The 16,975-nt window shown below is 37.6% G+C and overlaps 2 protein-coding genes across 3 annotated transcripts; one reads left to right on the top strand and one right to left on the bottom strand.

Annotated features, from left to right (window-relative positions):
- Nucleotides 1-241: 241 nt before the first annotated feature.
- Nucleotides 242-2,201, bottom strand: LOC120116737 (monothiol glutaredoxin-S14, chloroplastic-like). Of its 2 annotated transcripts, XM_039137146.1 has the most exons (3): nt 1,931-2,200; nt 1,441-1,710; nt 242-354 (listed from the first exon to the last, which is right to left on the bottom strand). In XM_039137146.1, the coding sequence occupies exons 1-3, from the start codon at nt 2,145-2,147 to the stop codon at nt 299-301; spliced, it is 543 nt and encodes a 180-aa protein (XP_038993077.1). In that variant the 5' UTR covers nt 2,148-2,200; the 3' UTR covers nt 242-298. The 2 variants fall into 2 exon arrangements, with proteins under 2 accessions (XP_038993077.1, XP_038993076.1); XM_039137145.1 differs by lacking the exon at nt 242-354 and having other exon boundaries at nt 1,340-1,710; nt 1,931-2,201.
- A 12,992-nt stretch (nt 2,202-15,193) lies between these two features.
- LOC120116736 (succinate dehydrogenase subunit 3-1, mitochondrial-like) lies at nt 15,194-16,227 on the top strand. The gene is made up of 2 exons (XM_039137143.1): nt 15,194-15,393; nt 15,497-16,227. The coding sequence occupies exons 1-2, from the start codon at nt 15,264-15,266 to the stop codon at nt 15,946-15,948; spliced, it is 582 nt and encodes a 193-aa protein (XP_038993074.1). The 5' UTR covers nt 15,194-15,263; the 3' UTR covers nt 15,949-16,227.
- Nucleotides 16,228-16,975: the final 748 nt, after the last annotated feature.

Genomic DNA, 16,975 nt, shown 5'->3' with positions numbered 1-16,975 from the left:
CTCGGTAGCAGATAGTAGCTTCGTTTTATTGGCGTGATAAATTGGTGAAACTTGAAAATTCTTATTAGGGTTTCCTGGAATGTGTTGATATTTTAGTATTGTTATTATTAGTTCACGTAGGGGTAAATTAAGCTCTTGTGATGAACTGATTCACTATATCGGTCCGATTTACTGTGTTCTGAACACATTTTTCATTTAAAATCTATAATACATTGTTGTATTTAGAACAAAGCCTGACCTGTTAATATTGCAAAACCAATTCTGAACAAATACATCTAATTTTCAATGCAGATAAGTATCAAGAGCACATCGCCTTTTCCAATTGTTCCTGCAATTGCCCATTTTTATATGCCTCTGTAGGTAAAAAAGGAAAAAGCTTCATCAAAATGATCGCAAAACCCAGTGTTAGAAAGTATTCTTAAAAATGGGGTCCAACCACAAGAGATGCAAACGGAGAAGCAATCATTGATGCTATAAATGACAACTTTTCAGTCAAGGAAGAACCATAAGCCACATGGTTGAAAGCCAGCGCCATATTGAACTAACAGAAACAGATTGATGCTTAAAAACACATTTTCTCACAATTTCAAACCGTTACAGTTTAAACTCTTTGAAGCACACATGGATGAGACTTCTGCAACATAAAGAAGACAAACCCAATTTCAAAAAGAACACTTGCACTCTCTTCACATAGAGTAATCTATACCCAAAAGACCGACAAAGCAAACCTTTCTTCAGGTACAAAACGATATCATTCTACCACGATGGAAGCAGCCTTCTTGAAGAGCATAGAGTTCCACAATAAAAAAAAGTACAATAGTAAATTGTGTCTCCTTATTTGTTGAGGACTGCTATTGTGAATATATGTCTGACTTAAATTAGAAGGCTGCCCTATTCCCATTAAAAGGGCCAGAAGGGTAGCTTCTCATTCTCATTCTAAATTCCACCCCTACCCTAGTTCCTCTGCCCGGTGCATGTTTCTTGGTTTTTTTCTTTACTACCTTCACACTGGAAAGATGTTGCACAAGACCATAATAAACTATAGAGAACTTCAACTAATCATTTCTCCTCATAAGAATGTTCATGAGCACATGCAAGTTTTAAGGCACATGTTAACTCGTGCATATTTGTGTATGATAATGCATGAGCCATAAAGATAGAACAAGAGCAAGAAAACACAAAGATGGTACTCAAAACATGAGGCACATAATAGACCGAAGAAAGATTAACGTATAGAAATAAACCCCAAAAATTTACATTAGAAGTGGAAAGGAGGGTGTCAATAGATCGTCTTCGGCTATCTGTATTTCCATAGTGGTTCTATGAGTTTTAGTTATTTGCAACAGAGATTTTCAGTTGCCTAAAACAAGAATATTTGCATATCAAAGTGAGTTTCTGTTCTACTAAAAATTAGCAAAGTGGAATCAACAGAAAGCTTACCGACTGTGATGTCGCAACCACCGAAAAATTCTCCTTCAATGTAAAGTTGAGGGAAGGTAGGCCAGCTGGAATACTCCTTTAAAGCCTGACGTAGAAGTTCATTCTCGAGAATGTTTATCGTTTCAAAAGGGACATTCAAAGAGTTCAAAATTTGCACCACAGTATTGGAAAACCCACACTGTGGGAAGTCCTTTGTTCCTTTCATGAAAAGAACCACCTTGTTCGATGTCACCACTTTATCCAATGTATTCTTTAGCTGAGGAGTTAAAGCTGCACATAAAACCAATAATATGGGTATACACAAATAGAACTGATCATAAATTTGTCAAAACAATAGGAAAGAAGAACACACACACAAAAGAAGCATAGTGATATATGAGATTCAATGGATATCCACAACAAAAGAAAAACAAATTAGAGTTCCTATGAAGAGAGTGTCATCTAATTTTAAAGGGGAACTGGGAAACATGGGGGAATAGAGGATAAGTACCAGAAGCGAAGCATCGAAAGGGAGAAATCCTAGCAGTAGAGCTGAAGGTGTTGCGAGGTAACGAGAATCGATTCGTTGAACACAGGGTAGAGGTGAAGGTGCGGTGCGATCGGTGGATGGTTTCGGAGCAGGAAAACTTTGGAAGCACGGCATGTGGTGCTGGATGCGCTTGCGAAGAACAAGGGGAGGACACCGTGGTTACCAACCGCAGAGCCATCTCATCTACTCAACACGCGTTTGTTTTCCCTTTCCTTCTTCCTTCCTTTTTGTCTTCTGGCATTATACATCAGAGTAAATTCTATTTTGTTAAACGTAAAATAAGGAGGCCCAGTAACCCAAAACAGATGTAATCGGAATGCACAGAAGGCAATTAACCTAGCCCAACCCCATACATGGAACCTTAACCGATAGGAAAAACAAGGCATGCACATTGCCCAGAGAGCAGAAATTTTATTAAAGGGTAAATACACTGCACATCATTTAATTATGTGTAAATGGGTTATTTCTTTTTAAAATTTACAACTACATCATTCGATTAAATTATTATTATTATAAATAAATTACTCTTCCATTAATAATTCAATTAAATTATCATTCGAGTTTTATTATATAACTCCATTCTAATTCTAAATTATGAGTCGAGTCGAGTTTATGCAATTACGAGTCGAGTAAAAAATTTCTATTTTTTTTGAATCGAATCAAGTTTTAGTTACATCTACTTCTTAGTTTGACCAATGTACATTCAAATTATTCTTTTATTAAAATATGAATTTTAATTAAGAAAGGTAAAGTTTTGACCATATATTTATTCATATATACCTCTCTATCTATAGTGAACTTTGACTTATGTTTTGGAAAATAAAAAGAACTGAAATAAGCGTCAACCAAACAAGGCCAAACCATTCCAACAAAGTTGTTTCCTTCAAAATCATTCATTATGTATGTTAAGTTGAGTGACCAATAATCTGAAAGTTTAAGCTGTCAAGAAACGCCTGCTTTTATATTTTATTTTATTTTACTTCCATGTTCCAAGCAATGTAGTCATTGAATTTTAGCTTGATCTTCTAAGGACTTCCATTGACCTACCTCAAACGAATTTGACTTTGTGGGATTGCTAGTTCATCTTTCCATATAAAATTACCTAACCTAACCTCAACTTATATACCAGCTTCTTGATCTGTTTTGGAAGATATTTGCCTTCGAGTTACTTTTCTTTATTTTTTCTTTCAAGTGACAAATTGAAAAGAAAAAGAACACTGATGGATGTTATCTGTTGAAGTTGGAGCAAAATTTTCTCACATTATATTATACTAGTTTATTCCGACTTTTAACTGCTAATCTTATAACCAATTTATGCAGGCTAAGACAGTTTATGGTGCTTTACATGGGCTTCAGGTTAGCACCAGTATAATTCTTGTTCCAAGTTGTCATTATGCTTTATTGTAAATTACAAAATTCTTAGAATTTGTACCTTGTTGTACAATTGTGCAGACATTCAGCCAATTATGTTATTTTAGCATTACAAGGAGGGTCCTTGAAGTTCACATGTCGCCATGGACCATTATTGATCAGCCAAGGTTTTCTTACCGAGGCCTCTTAATTGGTGAGGCACTAGCTTCTAAGACATGTAATGATGTTGGTTTCCTGTGAAAATACAATGTTTAGAGATCAATCTTTCAGACTTGCTTTGAAAATTAGGGACTTCATGTCGCCATTGCTTTTGCTGTTAGGTATTATCAAAATATTTTGTTTTATTGCCCATTTTGGCCATTCTACATTCTCAGCAACCAAAATGAAAGGGGGGAGAAAATAAAATGATGATAGAATAATATTTTTGTCTCTGTTTCTGCCTTCTGTTTCAAAATAATGATAAAGACTTTTTGATATCATTGGTGCAGATACGTCTCGTCACTATTTACCGATGACAGTTATAAAGAAGGTCATTGATTCTATGTCCTATGCAAAGTTGGTAAGCAGTGCATTAATAGCAAATTTCAGCTGGAGTATTCTTTTCTCCTCATTGTTCTGACCTAGTGGATTGATATGTGTAATGCAACACCAGAAGACTTAGCCCATAAGCGGTAACTCTTTCTTGCTTTCATACAGAATGAATTGCATTGATACATTGTAGATACACAATCTTTCCCTTTGGAGATACCTTCATACCCTAAACAGTGGGATGGTGCTTTTTCACCCTCGGAGCGATATTCAGCAGCCGATGCAGCTGAAGTTGTGAGCAGAAGGACCTAAATTATCATAAATAGGTCTTCCATGCTTAACATATACTAAAATTCTCATTATAGAATACACGCAACAAGCAAAGATATTACTGCAAACTTAAAGTCAGGAATCAGGATGTGCGTCAAAAAATTTATATGCAATTTATTGGCCTTGTCCTAAAATGTTTCCGAGTAGCTGTGTTTTAATTCTTTAAGAGAAGTGACTATCCTTCTCTATGGCCATTAAAGGACTGTTGGCCAGCAGGAAGACCCAATCATAAATAACCAGTCTTACATATTGATATATGCTAAAATACCTGTGATCAAATGCACACAACAAATGCAGATAGGTATTTCAGAATTGAACTCAAGATGGATGCATGCCTAAACTTGTGTACTTTTGACCATGTCCTAAATGTTTTGAGTACACACGCTATGAATTCTTTTGGGGGTTGGATATCCTTCTCTATGGCCATCTAAGGACTGTCAACCCCTCTTGATGTCAGCAATGAATTCACATTTAAAGTAATAGATGGAATTCTTTCAGGTGATTTCCTTACTTCCACCTTGATGCCATTATCTCTATCAAGAAATGGCTGCAATTTTTCTTTCCTTTATTGACGAAATGAGAATGGAATCCTTGTTTCAGCTTTCAGCAAGATCTTTAAGTTCAAATTTGTTCACTTGGGAGGTGATGAAATTAATACTATTACGTTCAAACCGTACCATCTTATAGTTCCTACTTGTATATTATTATAGAAAGAGAATATTTTCTTGTATTTTATTAATCAATATTTGGGTATATACATGTGTAAAGGTCATATTATATGTAAAGTAATGTCCTGCATTAACTACGTCATATCATACATTAAATTCAATATATATCAACCCTAATATTTAGCCTATAAATCTGTAACACTCTCCCTCAAGTTGGAGCATAGACATTAATAATGCTCGTCTTGTTACATAGATAATCAATCCAGACCCCGTTAATATCTGCAAATATCTCCTGATTGTTCTCCAGTTTTCACATGGTCAATATCAATCAAACCTTGTTGGATCTTTTTGCGAATGAAATGACAATCAACCTCTATGTGTTTCGTTCGTTCATGAAAGACTGAATTAGAAGCAATGTGAAGTGCAACTTGATTATCACACCATAGCTTTGTAGTTATTGAAACCTTAATTCCCACTTCATTGAGGGGCTGATATACCCATATGATTTCACATACAAACTTGGCCATAGCTATATGTTCACCTTATGCACTGGATTGTGAGATCACATTATGTTTCTTACTCTTCCTTGAAATCAAATTTCCTCCAACAAACACAAAATACCCTGAAGAACCTCGCATTTCCTTGGATGGTCATGACTTGTTCTGTTGCATGCTCCAAACTCTCGTCTTTTAAGCATTTCTTGAAGTTGTTTCTTTGAGGTAAAATAGTTTCCAAGGCTTCTTGTCTTTGTTGAATGATCTCTGATTCATCGTATCAATATCAAATTATTTGTCTCTAAAACATAGTTTATGAAAGAGGGCAAGAGTCACATATCATGCAGACCATTGAATGAAAATGAATGTGTATTTGATGGATTGGCTCATTCTTTGTTGCAAAATTTATGGAAATGTTACTATCGTTCTTTTTCAAATACCTTTCCTGCTTATTGTTATTGTGAGTAACATCCATGTCCTATTCTTAGGGAAGAGGAAACATTAGCTTGTCACGTAGGAAAGTTTACGATGCCATTGACTGGTTGAACGAGAAGCTTCTATGTTCCCTTGCTTTTAGTGGTTTTTGATGTAACATGATCTTAGTTGCCTTCATCTACTTCGAAGAGATTTAGTTTTCTGTTCTTGTAAAATTATCTATTTCATCAATTTCCTTTGTAATTCCTTTGATACTCTCAGCAGTCAGCACCACTTAATACTGCCATTACTGAAAATTACTTATTGTTCTGTTATTTCATGTAAACAGTACATGAACGTCCATTCGACATGTTAGATGTCAATGGCATCAGTAATTGCAATATTTGAAATACAAGTAGGTGATTCATAACTAGAAAATAAAGACGTATGAATAGTAAGTGCAAACTGTGCTAGAGAATGAGCGGCTAAGTTCGCTAAACGTCGGATGCCATACATGCGGAAGAATAGATGAGCTCGAAGCAAGTGTCTAGCCTCTACTAGATGAAACCCAACTGTGGACATATCTAGGTGGTTTGATGTCAATTGGCAAACGACATTCCTCACATCACTTTCAATGTAAACTTGGGAGACCGATAGCTCGACCGCAAGACGAAGACCATAAGTAATTGTCATGGCTTCCGCAACACCAACATCAACACTTCTATGGAATGGTATAGTCTGGCTGTTGAAGAATTGAAGCAGCAGGGAGGATGTTGAACATATTCTAGAAGTTACCAACACAGCATAGTTGGTTATCCAGCTCAGCATGATTAGTTACTAGACTTAACAAACTTAACAAACTCACAAACTCAGCTGCTAATACTAATCTGTTTCAACATGCTGTATATATATACAATGTAGTGCATTATGAAAAAATATGTGAATAACACTTCTTGAATTACTTCAATACTTGGTTTTTACAACATGGTATCTTTCGCCATTGATCTTGGAGGCTTCTTCCCTCCGTTGCTTCTCTGATAATTTCTGCGAAGTTCGTCTTCTTCTTTCTCAACTAGTGTTTCGTCCATGGCTGATGAGGATGTTGTGCACAGCCTTGATCTTGGAGAGTCATCGAGACACAGTCGCTTGTTCACCAACAAGAAAGTTAATATTGTGCTCAATGAAATGAATTACCTGTTATGGAAACAACAAGTTCTTTTAACAGTAAGAAGTCATCGCCTGGAACGGTTGCTCACTGGGGATCTTAAACCTCCGCCGGCGCAGATTCAGTCCGGAGATGGCACACTTGAAGTTAATGAAGATTACGAGATCTTTGTAGCACAGGATAGTGCCTTAGCCTCCTGGCTATTATCAACAATCAGCGATCACATTTTGCCTCAGTTCGTTGGTGCAGAAACGGCCGCGGATGTATGGTCAACGGTTCTCAAGTTTTTTGCCAATCGATCCACAACGACGGTAATGAGTCTCCACTGCAAGTTGAGGTCGATTAAAAAAGGTGATGAGAGTATGCGATCGTATCTTACACAGATCAAAGAAGTTTGTGATGCACTAGCTGCGTGTGGAAGTGCGATTTCAGATTTGGAACAAATAGCCACTATATTGAATGGCTTACCGTATGATTATCAACCGTTTATGGCGGTTATAACGGCGAGCAAAGAAGCTTTCTCTCTTGATGGAGTAAAGTCTGTGCTAGTTGATGCCGAGGCACAACTTAAGAATTTTCAGCTTCAAACTCAAGTTTCCATGAGTGCAAATGTTGCTCGTGTGCAGAGCAACAATCAAGGCCATGGTCAGTACAATCGACCTTATAGTTCGAGTGGCAGATCTGGTGCACGAACGGGAGCTCGTGGTTGAGGACGTACTAGGCTTCAATGTCAACTATGTGGCAAAACTGGTCACTCAGTGGACAGATGTTGGCATCGATTTGATCAGAATTTTCCAGGAGTGTTAGCTCAAAAAGACGAATCTAATGTTGTAGATATTAACTCGTGTGAGGTGACTAATTCATACAATAACAATGCGCGTCCTCAAGTTCATATGGTCTCTCCAAACTCAGACATGTGGATTGTAGACTCAGGAGCCACACATCATGTCACCCCCGAGGCTTCTAAAGTAATCGATGGCTCGGACTACACTGGTCCAGGTAAGCTGGTCGTGGGTAATGGTCAAGCTTTAAACATTAGTAAAACTGGAACTGTGATTCTCAATGCTAAGAATCGAGCTTTGTTTATTCATAACTTGCTACATGTTCCATCAGTTACTAAAAACTTACTCTCTGTCTCAAAGTTTGCTAGAGACAATGGTGTCTATTTTGAGTTTCATGCAAAGGAGTGTCTTGTTAAAGATGAAGAAACGGATGTTGTTCTGTTGCAAGGACAAGAGAGTGGTGGACTGTATCAGTTTGTTACCACAGTGGATGATCAACATAATGGTGCAAATGATTTAGAAGCAAATGTAGTTAATAAAGTTTCAAGTGATGTGAAAAGTTCTTATACTTTGTGGCACATGAGACTTGGGCATCCAGCTCATGCATCACTTGTGAAAGCTTGTAAACACATTGGAATTGTTTTCCCTACTACTGAGAGTACTGTAAATGGTGATATGTGTGTTGCATGTAAAATGGGAAAAAGCCATAAGATTCCCTTCAATGAATCCTCTACAGTTTATACAAATCCCTTCCAGCTTGTATTCTCGGATCTGTGGGGGCCCTCGCATATTGTTTCAAACAGCTTTTACTATTATGTTTCGTTTGTTGATGCACACACGAGATATTGCTGGGTATACTTGTTGAAAACTAATAATCAAGCCTTACATGCTTATCAGTCGTTTCATGAAATGGTCAAAACACAGTTTGGTGTTGTGATTAAAGAAGTGCAAACAGATTGGGGAGGTGAGTATCGTTCTATATCTTCACTGTTGACAAAGCTGGGTGTTCATCATCGGTTGTCTTGCCCACATACTTCAGAACAGAACGGAGTGGTTGAAAGGAAACACCGCCACATCGTTGAATTGGCCCTTGTCTTGATGGCTCAAGCATCCTTGCCGTTTAGATTTTGGTCATATGCAGTAAGCACTGCAGTTCATCTAATCAATCGCCTTCCCACACGAGTTTTGCAAGGAAAGTCACCATTTGAGGAGTTGTATAACAAATTACCAGATTATGGTTTTTTAAAAGTATTCGGGTGTAGGTGCTTTCCCCATCTTCGAGCTTATCAAGGTCATAAACTGAGTTATAGATCACAACCGTGCACCTTCCTTGGATATAGCACACAACATAAAGGATATCAGTGCATGGCGTCTGATGGGAGGATTTACATCTCGAGACATGTCATTTTTGATGAACAGTTTTTTCCTTTTGCAGGTAAACAAGATATTCAAAACAATGGTCACAACCTTACAAAGTTGACCATGCAGCTGCCTGTGGTTAATGGAGCAGGTAGAGTTTGCATGAGAGTAGGTGTGCCACACGAAAGTCAAGAACAACCACCCATCGTGCCTGTACAACCTGCTACAATGTCTTCAGATGTAGGACAACAAACGTCTAGTTCTAGTCCTACTATGGATCCAACTAGAGACAGTGTGGAGCACTCGAATGAAGTTGAACAAGAGATTATCAATCAATTATCTAAGGACACTAGTTTAACTCAAGGTGAGTTGCAAGGAGTGATGCAAAACACGATTGATGAAGCACAGTCAGCAGCTGCTCCAGTTACTCGACATCCTATGATGACCAGGAGCAAATGTGGGATATTCAAACCAAAGCTCTATTCCATAGCTCATGTCGAGGCTGAGAAGGAACCAAGCTCGATATATGAGGCGTTGCAGTCTCCTCAGTGGAAGACAGCAGTTAATGAGGAGTATGAAGCATTAGAAAGAAACAACACGTGGTCCCTTGTTAGGTTACCTGAAGGGCGGTCTATAGTGGGGTGCAAGTGGATCTTTCGAGTAAAGAAGAATGCAGATGGATCGGTGCAGAGATACAAGGCCAGACTTGTGGCCAAGGGATTCACACAAGTTCCTGGACAGGATTTTCAGGAAACTTTTAGCCCAGTGGTTAAAACCTCTACCGTTAATGTCATGTTAGCACTTGCAGTTCAGAACAATTGGGAGATGAGGCAAGTTGATGTGAATAATGCCTTTTTGAATGGTGAGCTTCATGAGGATGTATTTATGCGGCAACCTCAAGGCTTTGAGAAGGTAGCTCCAGATGGTTCTCAGTTAGTCTGCAAGCTACATAAAGCTTTGTATGGTCTTCGCCAAGCCCCGCGTAACTGGTTTGCAAAATTGAGGAATTATGTGATTAGCATCGGTTTTAAGAGCTCACAAGCTGACAACTCACTGTTTATTAAGCAAGAAGAAGGGCAAGTGATGTACATTCTGGTTTATGTCGATGATATAATCATCACTGGCTGCTCAAAGGATGAGATTGAAAAGGTAGTTGTCTTGCTGGGGAAGAAGTTTTTCCTCAAAGATCTTGGTCAGTTGAACTATTTTCTTGGAGTTGAAGTTAAGCATACAGGTGGTGCTATTTTCCTTAGCCAAAAGAAATACATCATGGAGTTGTTAACCAAGATGCGAATGGATACAACTACTTCAACTCCTACGCCTATGATTTCTTCACTGAAGTTTTTCAAAGATTCGGGTGATGAGATGAACGATGCAAAAGAGTATCGAAGTCTGGTGGGATCACTCTTGTATGCGTGTCATACAAGGCCGGATATTGAATTTAGTGTGAACAAGTTGGCTCAATTCATGCATGCACCCCGGGAACAACACTTTGTTGCAGCAAAACGGATTCTACGATACCTTCGAGGGACTCTTGACTATGGTCTGGTGTTTTCTCCAAGTAATGAGCCAATTCAACTTACAGCATTTGCAGATGCTGATTGGGGAGGTAGTATAGATGACCGACGCTCGATATCTGGATGTTGTGTGTATCTAGGTGGGAACCTTGTCATGTGGAGTTCAAGAAAACAGAAAACGGTGTCAAGGTCCACCACTGAAGCCGAGTATCGAAGCTTAGCAGACGTTACATCAGATGTAACTTGGTTGGATGCGTTGTTAGCAGATATGGGTGTTCGAATGGGAGCCTCACCTGTTATTTGGTGCGATAACTCAAGTGCAATTGCAATGAGTGAAAATCCTGTGTATCATTCAAAAACTAAACACGTTGAACTCGACGTTCATTTCGTTAGAGAAAAGGTTGCAGCTGGGAAGTTGAAGGTCAATTATGTGCCTACTGCACACCAGGTGGCTGATGGGCTAACCAAGGCTCTGCCAAAAGATCGTTTTGTTGAGTTTCGACAAAGGCTGGGAGTGTTACCGTTTGAAAGCTTGGAGCAGCAGGAAGGATGTTGAAGAATTGAAGCAGCAGGGAGGATGTTGAACATATTCTAGAAGTTACCAACACAGCATAGTTGGTTATCCAGCTCAGCATGATTAGTTACTAGACTTAACAAACTTAACAAACTCACAAACTCAGCTGCTAATACTAATCTGTTTCAACATGCTGTATATATATACAATGTAGTGCATTATGAAAAAATATGTGAATAACACTTCTTGAATTACTTCAATACTTGGTTTTTACAACACTGGCTTGCAATCACAAGACCATGATGATCACGAGCAATCACACCTATGGCATAACGACTGATCGCTGGACAACATGCTGCATCAACATTAATTTTAATAGTGTCCATCGACAGCTTGCGCCAAATGTCCAACGAGATTCTAGCCGAAGCGAAAGAGGAGCCTGAGAGATCATGAGCAGTATCGAAAGCAGACAGGTAAGCCTTACTTGCACTGACCACCACCCAACCAGGAGTTAACCGTCCTGTCATGACAAACTCATTACGTTGCTGTCAAATGTTGTACAAGATCTTAAGCAACAACCGAAAGTCATCTGAAGGGAGTCAAGACTGCACAGAATAAAGCCACTCCCCTGCGCCTATCATCAGGCTGAAAAACGCCGATTGCATGAAACCAACAGATCGTAAAATTTGAGTCGAACATTCACAGTCACGTGAAGCATGCAAGCACGTCTCCATGGATTACTAATAACAGCAGCGTTTTAAAAGTTTTTTTTTGGGATAAATAGCGTTTTAAAAGTCAACTAATGGTAGTGTGATATGTTCTAATAATTATTTTTATATCATTTTAATAAATTTATTGTATATTTTTTAATTATTATATAAATTTAATAATTATTTAATAATTTTCAAAATTTCTAAAATAAATATTAACATTTGAGAGTTTTTTAAAAGAAAAGAAAAGAAAAGAGAAATTGTGTTAGTTTCATTTTTTTTTTGTTCTTCAAAAGGTGTTATTTTGAAGGAAAAAAACCTAGCACTTTCATGACAATTTTACCCACAAATCCCCCTAACAGTTAAATATTACATGTCAGGTATTCTTTCTCCAAATATTATCGATCTAGCACTTTTTCTGACAAAACGCGGATCATGAGACATGTCTTCACAGAGTTTTGTCCTAGTTGGCACCACAGTAGAACCTTTGCGGGGGTCTATCCGAGCTGGTGCCATGGTGGTAAAGCGCGGATCATAAATCATGCCTTTATTAGGAATCAGACTCGTGGTGAAAAGTGCATCTCATAATCCACGTCTTGCATTTAAATCCCAACTGTCAAGCCTTAAATTTCGGCCAACCTCTCGTCCCCTCCTCCTATAAATGCCCTCTCATCCAATACTCATACCACACAAAAATCACTTTATTTCTTCCTTCTATATATCGTTCTATCAAGTTTTAAGTAAGTATATTTATCATTTTTAGAAGCTAATTTTTTATTATATTATAATCATTAAATAGTTTATTATTTTATTATTTTTATTGTACTAATTTTTATTACTTTTTGCAGTTATAAAATGACAGGCGGGTTATTGCATTTAGATGAGAATCATATATCGAATCATTTTGCCGATAAGATAATAATTTTAAATTATGTTATTTTATTTATTATGAATGTTTTATTCATTTATTTTTTAGTATTAGTTTATATTTTAATTTTTATACTATTTATTTAATTAGGTGAATGACCATATATTAGATTTATTTATTCGTAACGCTAAATTAGAGATATCGAGTCGTATTGGGCCGTATTTAGTTGAGTCTGGATTCAGTTTCATAGTGATGTATAAAGGGCATTGTAACCTTGAATCCAACCTTATTTTTACACTGATTGAGAGGTGGAGACCAGAGACACACATTTCATCTTCTGTGTGGGTAGTGCATTATTACGCTGGAGGATGTTTCCTTACATTTGGGGCATTCGGTAGATGAGGATGTTATTTTTGGTGTGGCAGATAGTGATTGGCATTCCTTGTGCTAGGAGTATCTTGGAGGTATCTCGCGTAATTTTAACGGTGGTCGAATACCGTTATCACGGTTGGCTAGAAATTTTCGATGGTTAAGTGATGACTGTTTTGATGAACAAGCTCAAATATTTGTTCGGGCTTGCATATTGCAACTCATAGGAGGGATCTTGATGCTCGATAAATCTCGCAACCAAATTCATTTTATGTGGTTGCGCTATCTCATAGATTTTTGAGTTGCCGGCTCATTCAATTGGGGCTATGCGGTTTTGGCATCTCTGCATTGAAAAATGTGTCGAGCAACTGATTTTGTATATAAATTTTTTTGAGTATATAATGAAATTTTTTGGCATCTCTGGATGTCTCCTACAATCATGGGCGTGGTATCACATGCCCTTTTTATGTACGGTCATGAAAAACCCGTTAGTCTTCCCGTTATTGTTGAGGTAATTTCAATATTGAGTTTGTATATAAATAATTTTTTTGAGTATGTAATGAATTTTTTTTACACTGAATATGTGGTCATCTATAAGGAAAGATCATCATGATATACCGGATGAATTGGAAGAAATTTGACTGCTCATTAATCAAAAGGCTGGTACATAGGTATGCATTTAAATTTTATTATTTACCTTTAATTATTGAATATTATTTTGATAATAATTATATATATTTGTTTTAGTTTCAATGAGCTCCTTATTCTATTGAAGAAATGAGGTGTTGCATCCCACCTCACTTGAGTGGCCCATTAGATGTATGGATGATGGTGGTTCCTCTGATATGTTATGCTAATATCGAGTGACATCCTATTGATTTTGTGCTCTGCCAATTTGGTTTCGTACAATCTATTCCTAAAGCGCCTAGGAATCTCGACAATATTCATAACATCGATAGACGGGGTAAAAAAAAGTCAACTGGCTGATTAAGCATAGGGAGTAGGTAATGATCTGGTAGGATTGACGTAGACACATTCCTCGTAGGGAGCTGATTTATGTGGATCATTATTCGGTTATGGATGACTATTATCAGTGGTTCAACACGAACGGGAATTTGTTCCTATTTTTCGAGGAAGCACGAGACTGTAGCATTCGTCGGCGTTGAGAAAAACGTCCATCGTCATAGTATCATCGTCCAAGATCTTTATTATATGAGCGGATATACTCCTATACTTATAGATCAAGTGTGGTCTTCATATGCTGCTTATTTGGCGGGTGATGCTTCACCGGATACACAGACACCTCCGACTCAGTTTTCGCATTAATCGATGTCGTTGTTTTTGCAGTTTTCTATGAGCGGTGGGATGATTAGTCATACACCTCCATAGTTCGTATTAATTGGAGGTGCTACACCGTTATCCATCCCTCATCAACAAAATATAGCTGCTATTGTTGATGCTACTGCTGCTGATGATGAGAGGGATGGGGAAGAGCAAATTATACGAAGAAGTCCTCATCGAAATAGACAATCACGGCCTTGTGGAACATATTCAAGATACAGACATTGATAGACTTGTTTTTATTTATTTTGTTTCTTAGTGTTTTTATTTAATTATGAATTTTTTATTTATTTTGTTTCTTACTATTTTTATTTAATTACGGACATTTTTTTGTTTCTTAATGTTTTTATTATTTAATATGGACTTTTTATTTATTTTGTTTATTAATGTTTTTATTATTTAATTATTGAATTTTTATTTATTTTGTTTTTTAATATTTTTATTATTTAATTATTGGCTCAGATAATAATGGAGTTGCAATAATTCGTGAATTATGGAAGGAACGCCTTCTCTGCACGTGTCAGATTTCCGAGCGAAGGCACGCTTCATGATCCGTGCCTTTGCTATGTGTTGTCAGCTCGGACAGAACCCCGCAAAGACGCACTTCATGATCCGCATTTTTTCACCGTAGTTCCAGCTCAAATAAAACCCTACGAAGGCGAGTTCATGTGAGAGAAATGATGCTAAATAAGTAATATTTAGAGAAAGGATGCCTAACAAGTAAAATTTCATTGTTTTGGGTGTTATTTGGGTAAATTGCCCACTTTCCTCCTATCATATAAAACATTGAAATACTGGAAGTAGAGTTAGATCCGTAAATCTCCAACGAAACTCTGGGAATTTTCTATCTACCAATCAACAGCTATGGCTTCTTCTCTAGCTCTCAAGAGGCTCGTCTCATTGAACATCCTCCCAAGCTCCTTGCGCGTGCTCCGCCCAATCGTCACCGCTCCGTCCGCCTCCAGAGTCTCCAACACCAACGCCGCGCATGAAGGTGACGCTTTCATTTTTCCAAAGATCTGTTTTTCATTTCGATTTTCCCTTCTGATTATATAAATTTGATGCTGATTTTGACCCTTCCTTTTTTCGTGTCGCAGATGAGTTTGATCCTCTCTCTCCAACAAGGAGCCCGAACCAAGCCGTGAACATTAGGGATCAATTCATGAAGAGCCAGTTTCTCTCCGCTTCCCGTGGCATGGCAACGCTTGCAAAAGGCGAGGGGGAAACCAGCGAGTCTAAAAATATCCTTCGCCCCTTGTCTCCTCATCTTCCTGTTTACAAGCCACAGCTTAATGCGACGCTTTCGATTACCAATAGAATCTCCGGGGCTTTCCTAACCACCGTGCTTCTGTTTTCTTATCTTCTTTCTCTGAAAATGGGTTCGGTTTGCTTAACCTATTCGAGTTTCTACCAATTCTTCTTTTATTCGGCAAAGCTTTTCCTAGTGTCCACCTCAGTTTCTGCCTTAGCCCTGTCCTACCATACGTATTATGGGATTCGTCATTTATTGATGGATCTGCTCAAAGTGGGCGTTCCCAAGGTCAAGTGAGGAGGAGTGGAATGATTTGAAGCAGCTTCAACTCGACCGATTTGCTGACCCAGTTGGTTTTTCTTTGATTTGGGCCTTTCTGGCATGTGGTAGTATGGTACCTACTTTTTGTGGGGGGAAATAAGGGCTGAGAGTATAGCATGAAAAACTGTTGCTGCTCTTTTTTCTTTGGGTGAATAAATGAATGTTTGTTAATGTTGAACCTTCAAAACCCTGTTGAAGCTAAAAGCTTCTTTGAACTTGTTAATATAGGGATATGTGTTGAATTAGTGATCTAAAGTGAACAAGGTTTAGCATTCTGTTTATCCTTTGAAAGTCTTGTGGTTTTCTCTTTATCGTATTTCCTTTTGTTAACTCTGTTTTTGTTGCAGACAGACATGGTTTATCAATTGCTATGCAGAGAAATGAGTACGTATCGAATCTATATCTTCGTATATTATACAGCTTTTATTTATTTATTTATTTCACTGTAGATATTTTCTCATGGTATCAAAATCGGACCTAAATAAAAGGTCGTCTGATACATGGTTCGACTAGTAATTCATTGTTCTAGTCATAACTCATGTGATCAGTTGAATTGTTTGATACATGGTAGGAATGTATTATGCTTTGATTCAAAATAGGACATTGTGGTTTTCCAGATTGAGAAGTGCCGGGGGAATATGATGGCTAACCATGTAAAAAGGAGATATAAAATCATCATAGCATTGTGCTTGTATTGATTCTATGTTTAGGTCTCTTTTCATTATGTGGCAGCCTGTCATTGAGCAATTGGCACACATGTTACGTTTAGATTAACCTGTTTGTTTAGTTCATGATTTTGATTGAAAATAAAAGATTGAGAAGCGCCACCTCAGCTATTTTTAGGTTACAAGATTTATTTCCATAATCATTTGACACTCTGGATAACGGTAGAAGAGAATGCACTATGTTTGATTGAATAGTGCATTGGATTTAAATTTTGGAGTCGATCAATATTTCCCATATCTTCATTTTGATTTGTGAGATCTCTGAAGACTTCTATTCT

The sequence above is a fragment of the Hibiscus syriacus genome, unplaced genomic scaffold (genome assembly GCF_006381635.1).
Source record: "Hibiscus syriacus cultivar Baekdansim isolate YM2019G1 unplaced genomic scaffold, ASM638163v2 tig00110303_pilon, whole genome shotgun sequence".
In the NCBI taxonomy this organism is placed as follows: Eukaryota; Viridiplantae; Streptophyta; class Magnoliopsida; order Malvales; family Malvaceae; genus Hibiscus; species Hibiscus syriacus.
The sequence above is the reverse complement of the archived record's forward strand: the minus strand, read 5'-3'. Positions and strand labels throughout refer to the sequence as shown.

What these genes read in the sequence shown, in the direction of transcription:
- LOC120116737 (XM_039137145.1), bottom strand. Translation starts at nt 2,147, where the DNA reads ATGGCTCTGCGGTTGGTAACCACGGTGTCCTCCCCTTGTTCTTCGCAA. An exon ending in CTTTCGATGCTTCGCTTCTG is followed by an intron (nt 1,711 to 1,930) that starts GTACTTATCCTC and finishes TTTTATGTGCAG; the next exon opens with CTTTAACTCCTCAGCTAAAG.
- LOC120116736 (XM_039137143.1), top strand. Translation starts at nt 15,264, where the DNA reads ATGGCTTCTTCTCTAGCTCTCAAGAGGCTCGTCTCATTGAACATCCTC. An exon ending in CACCAACGCCGCGCATGAAG is followed by an intron (nt 15,394 to 15,496) that starts GTGACGCTTTCA and finishes TTCGTGTCGCAG; the next exon opens with ATGAGTTTGATCCTCTCTCT.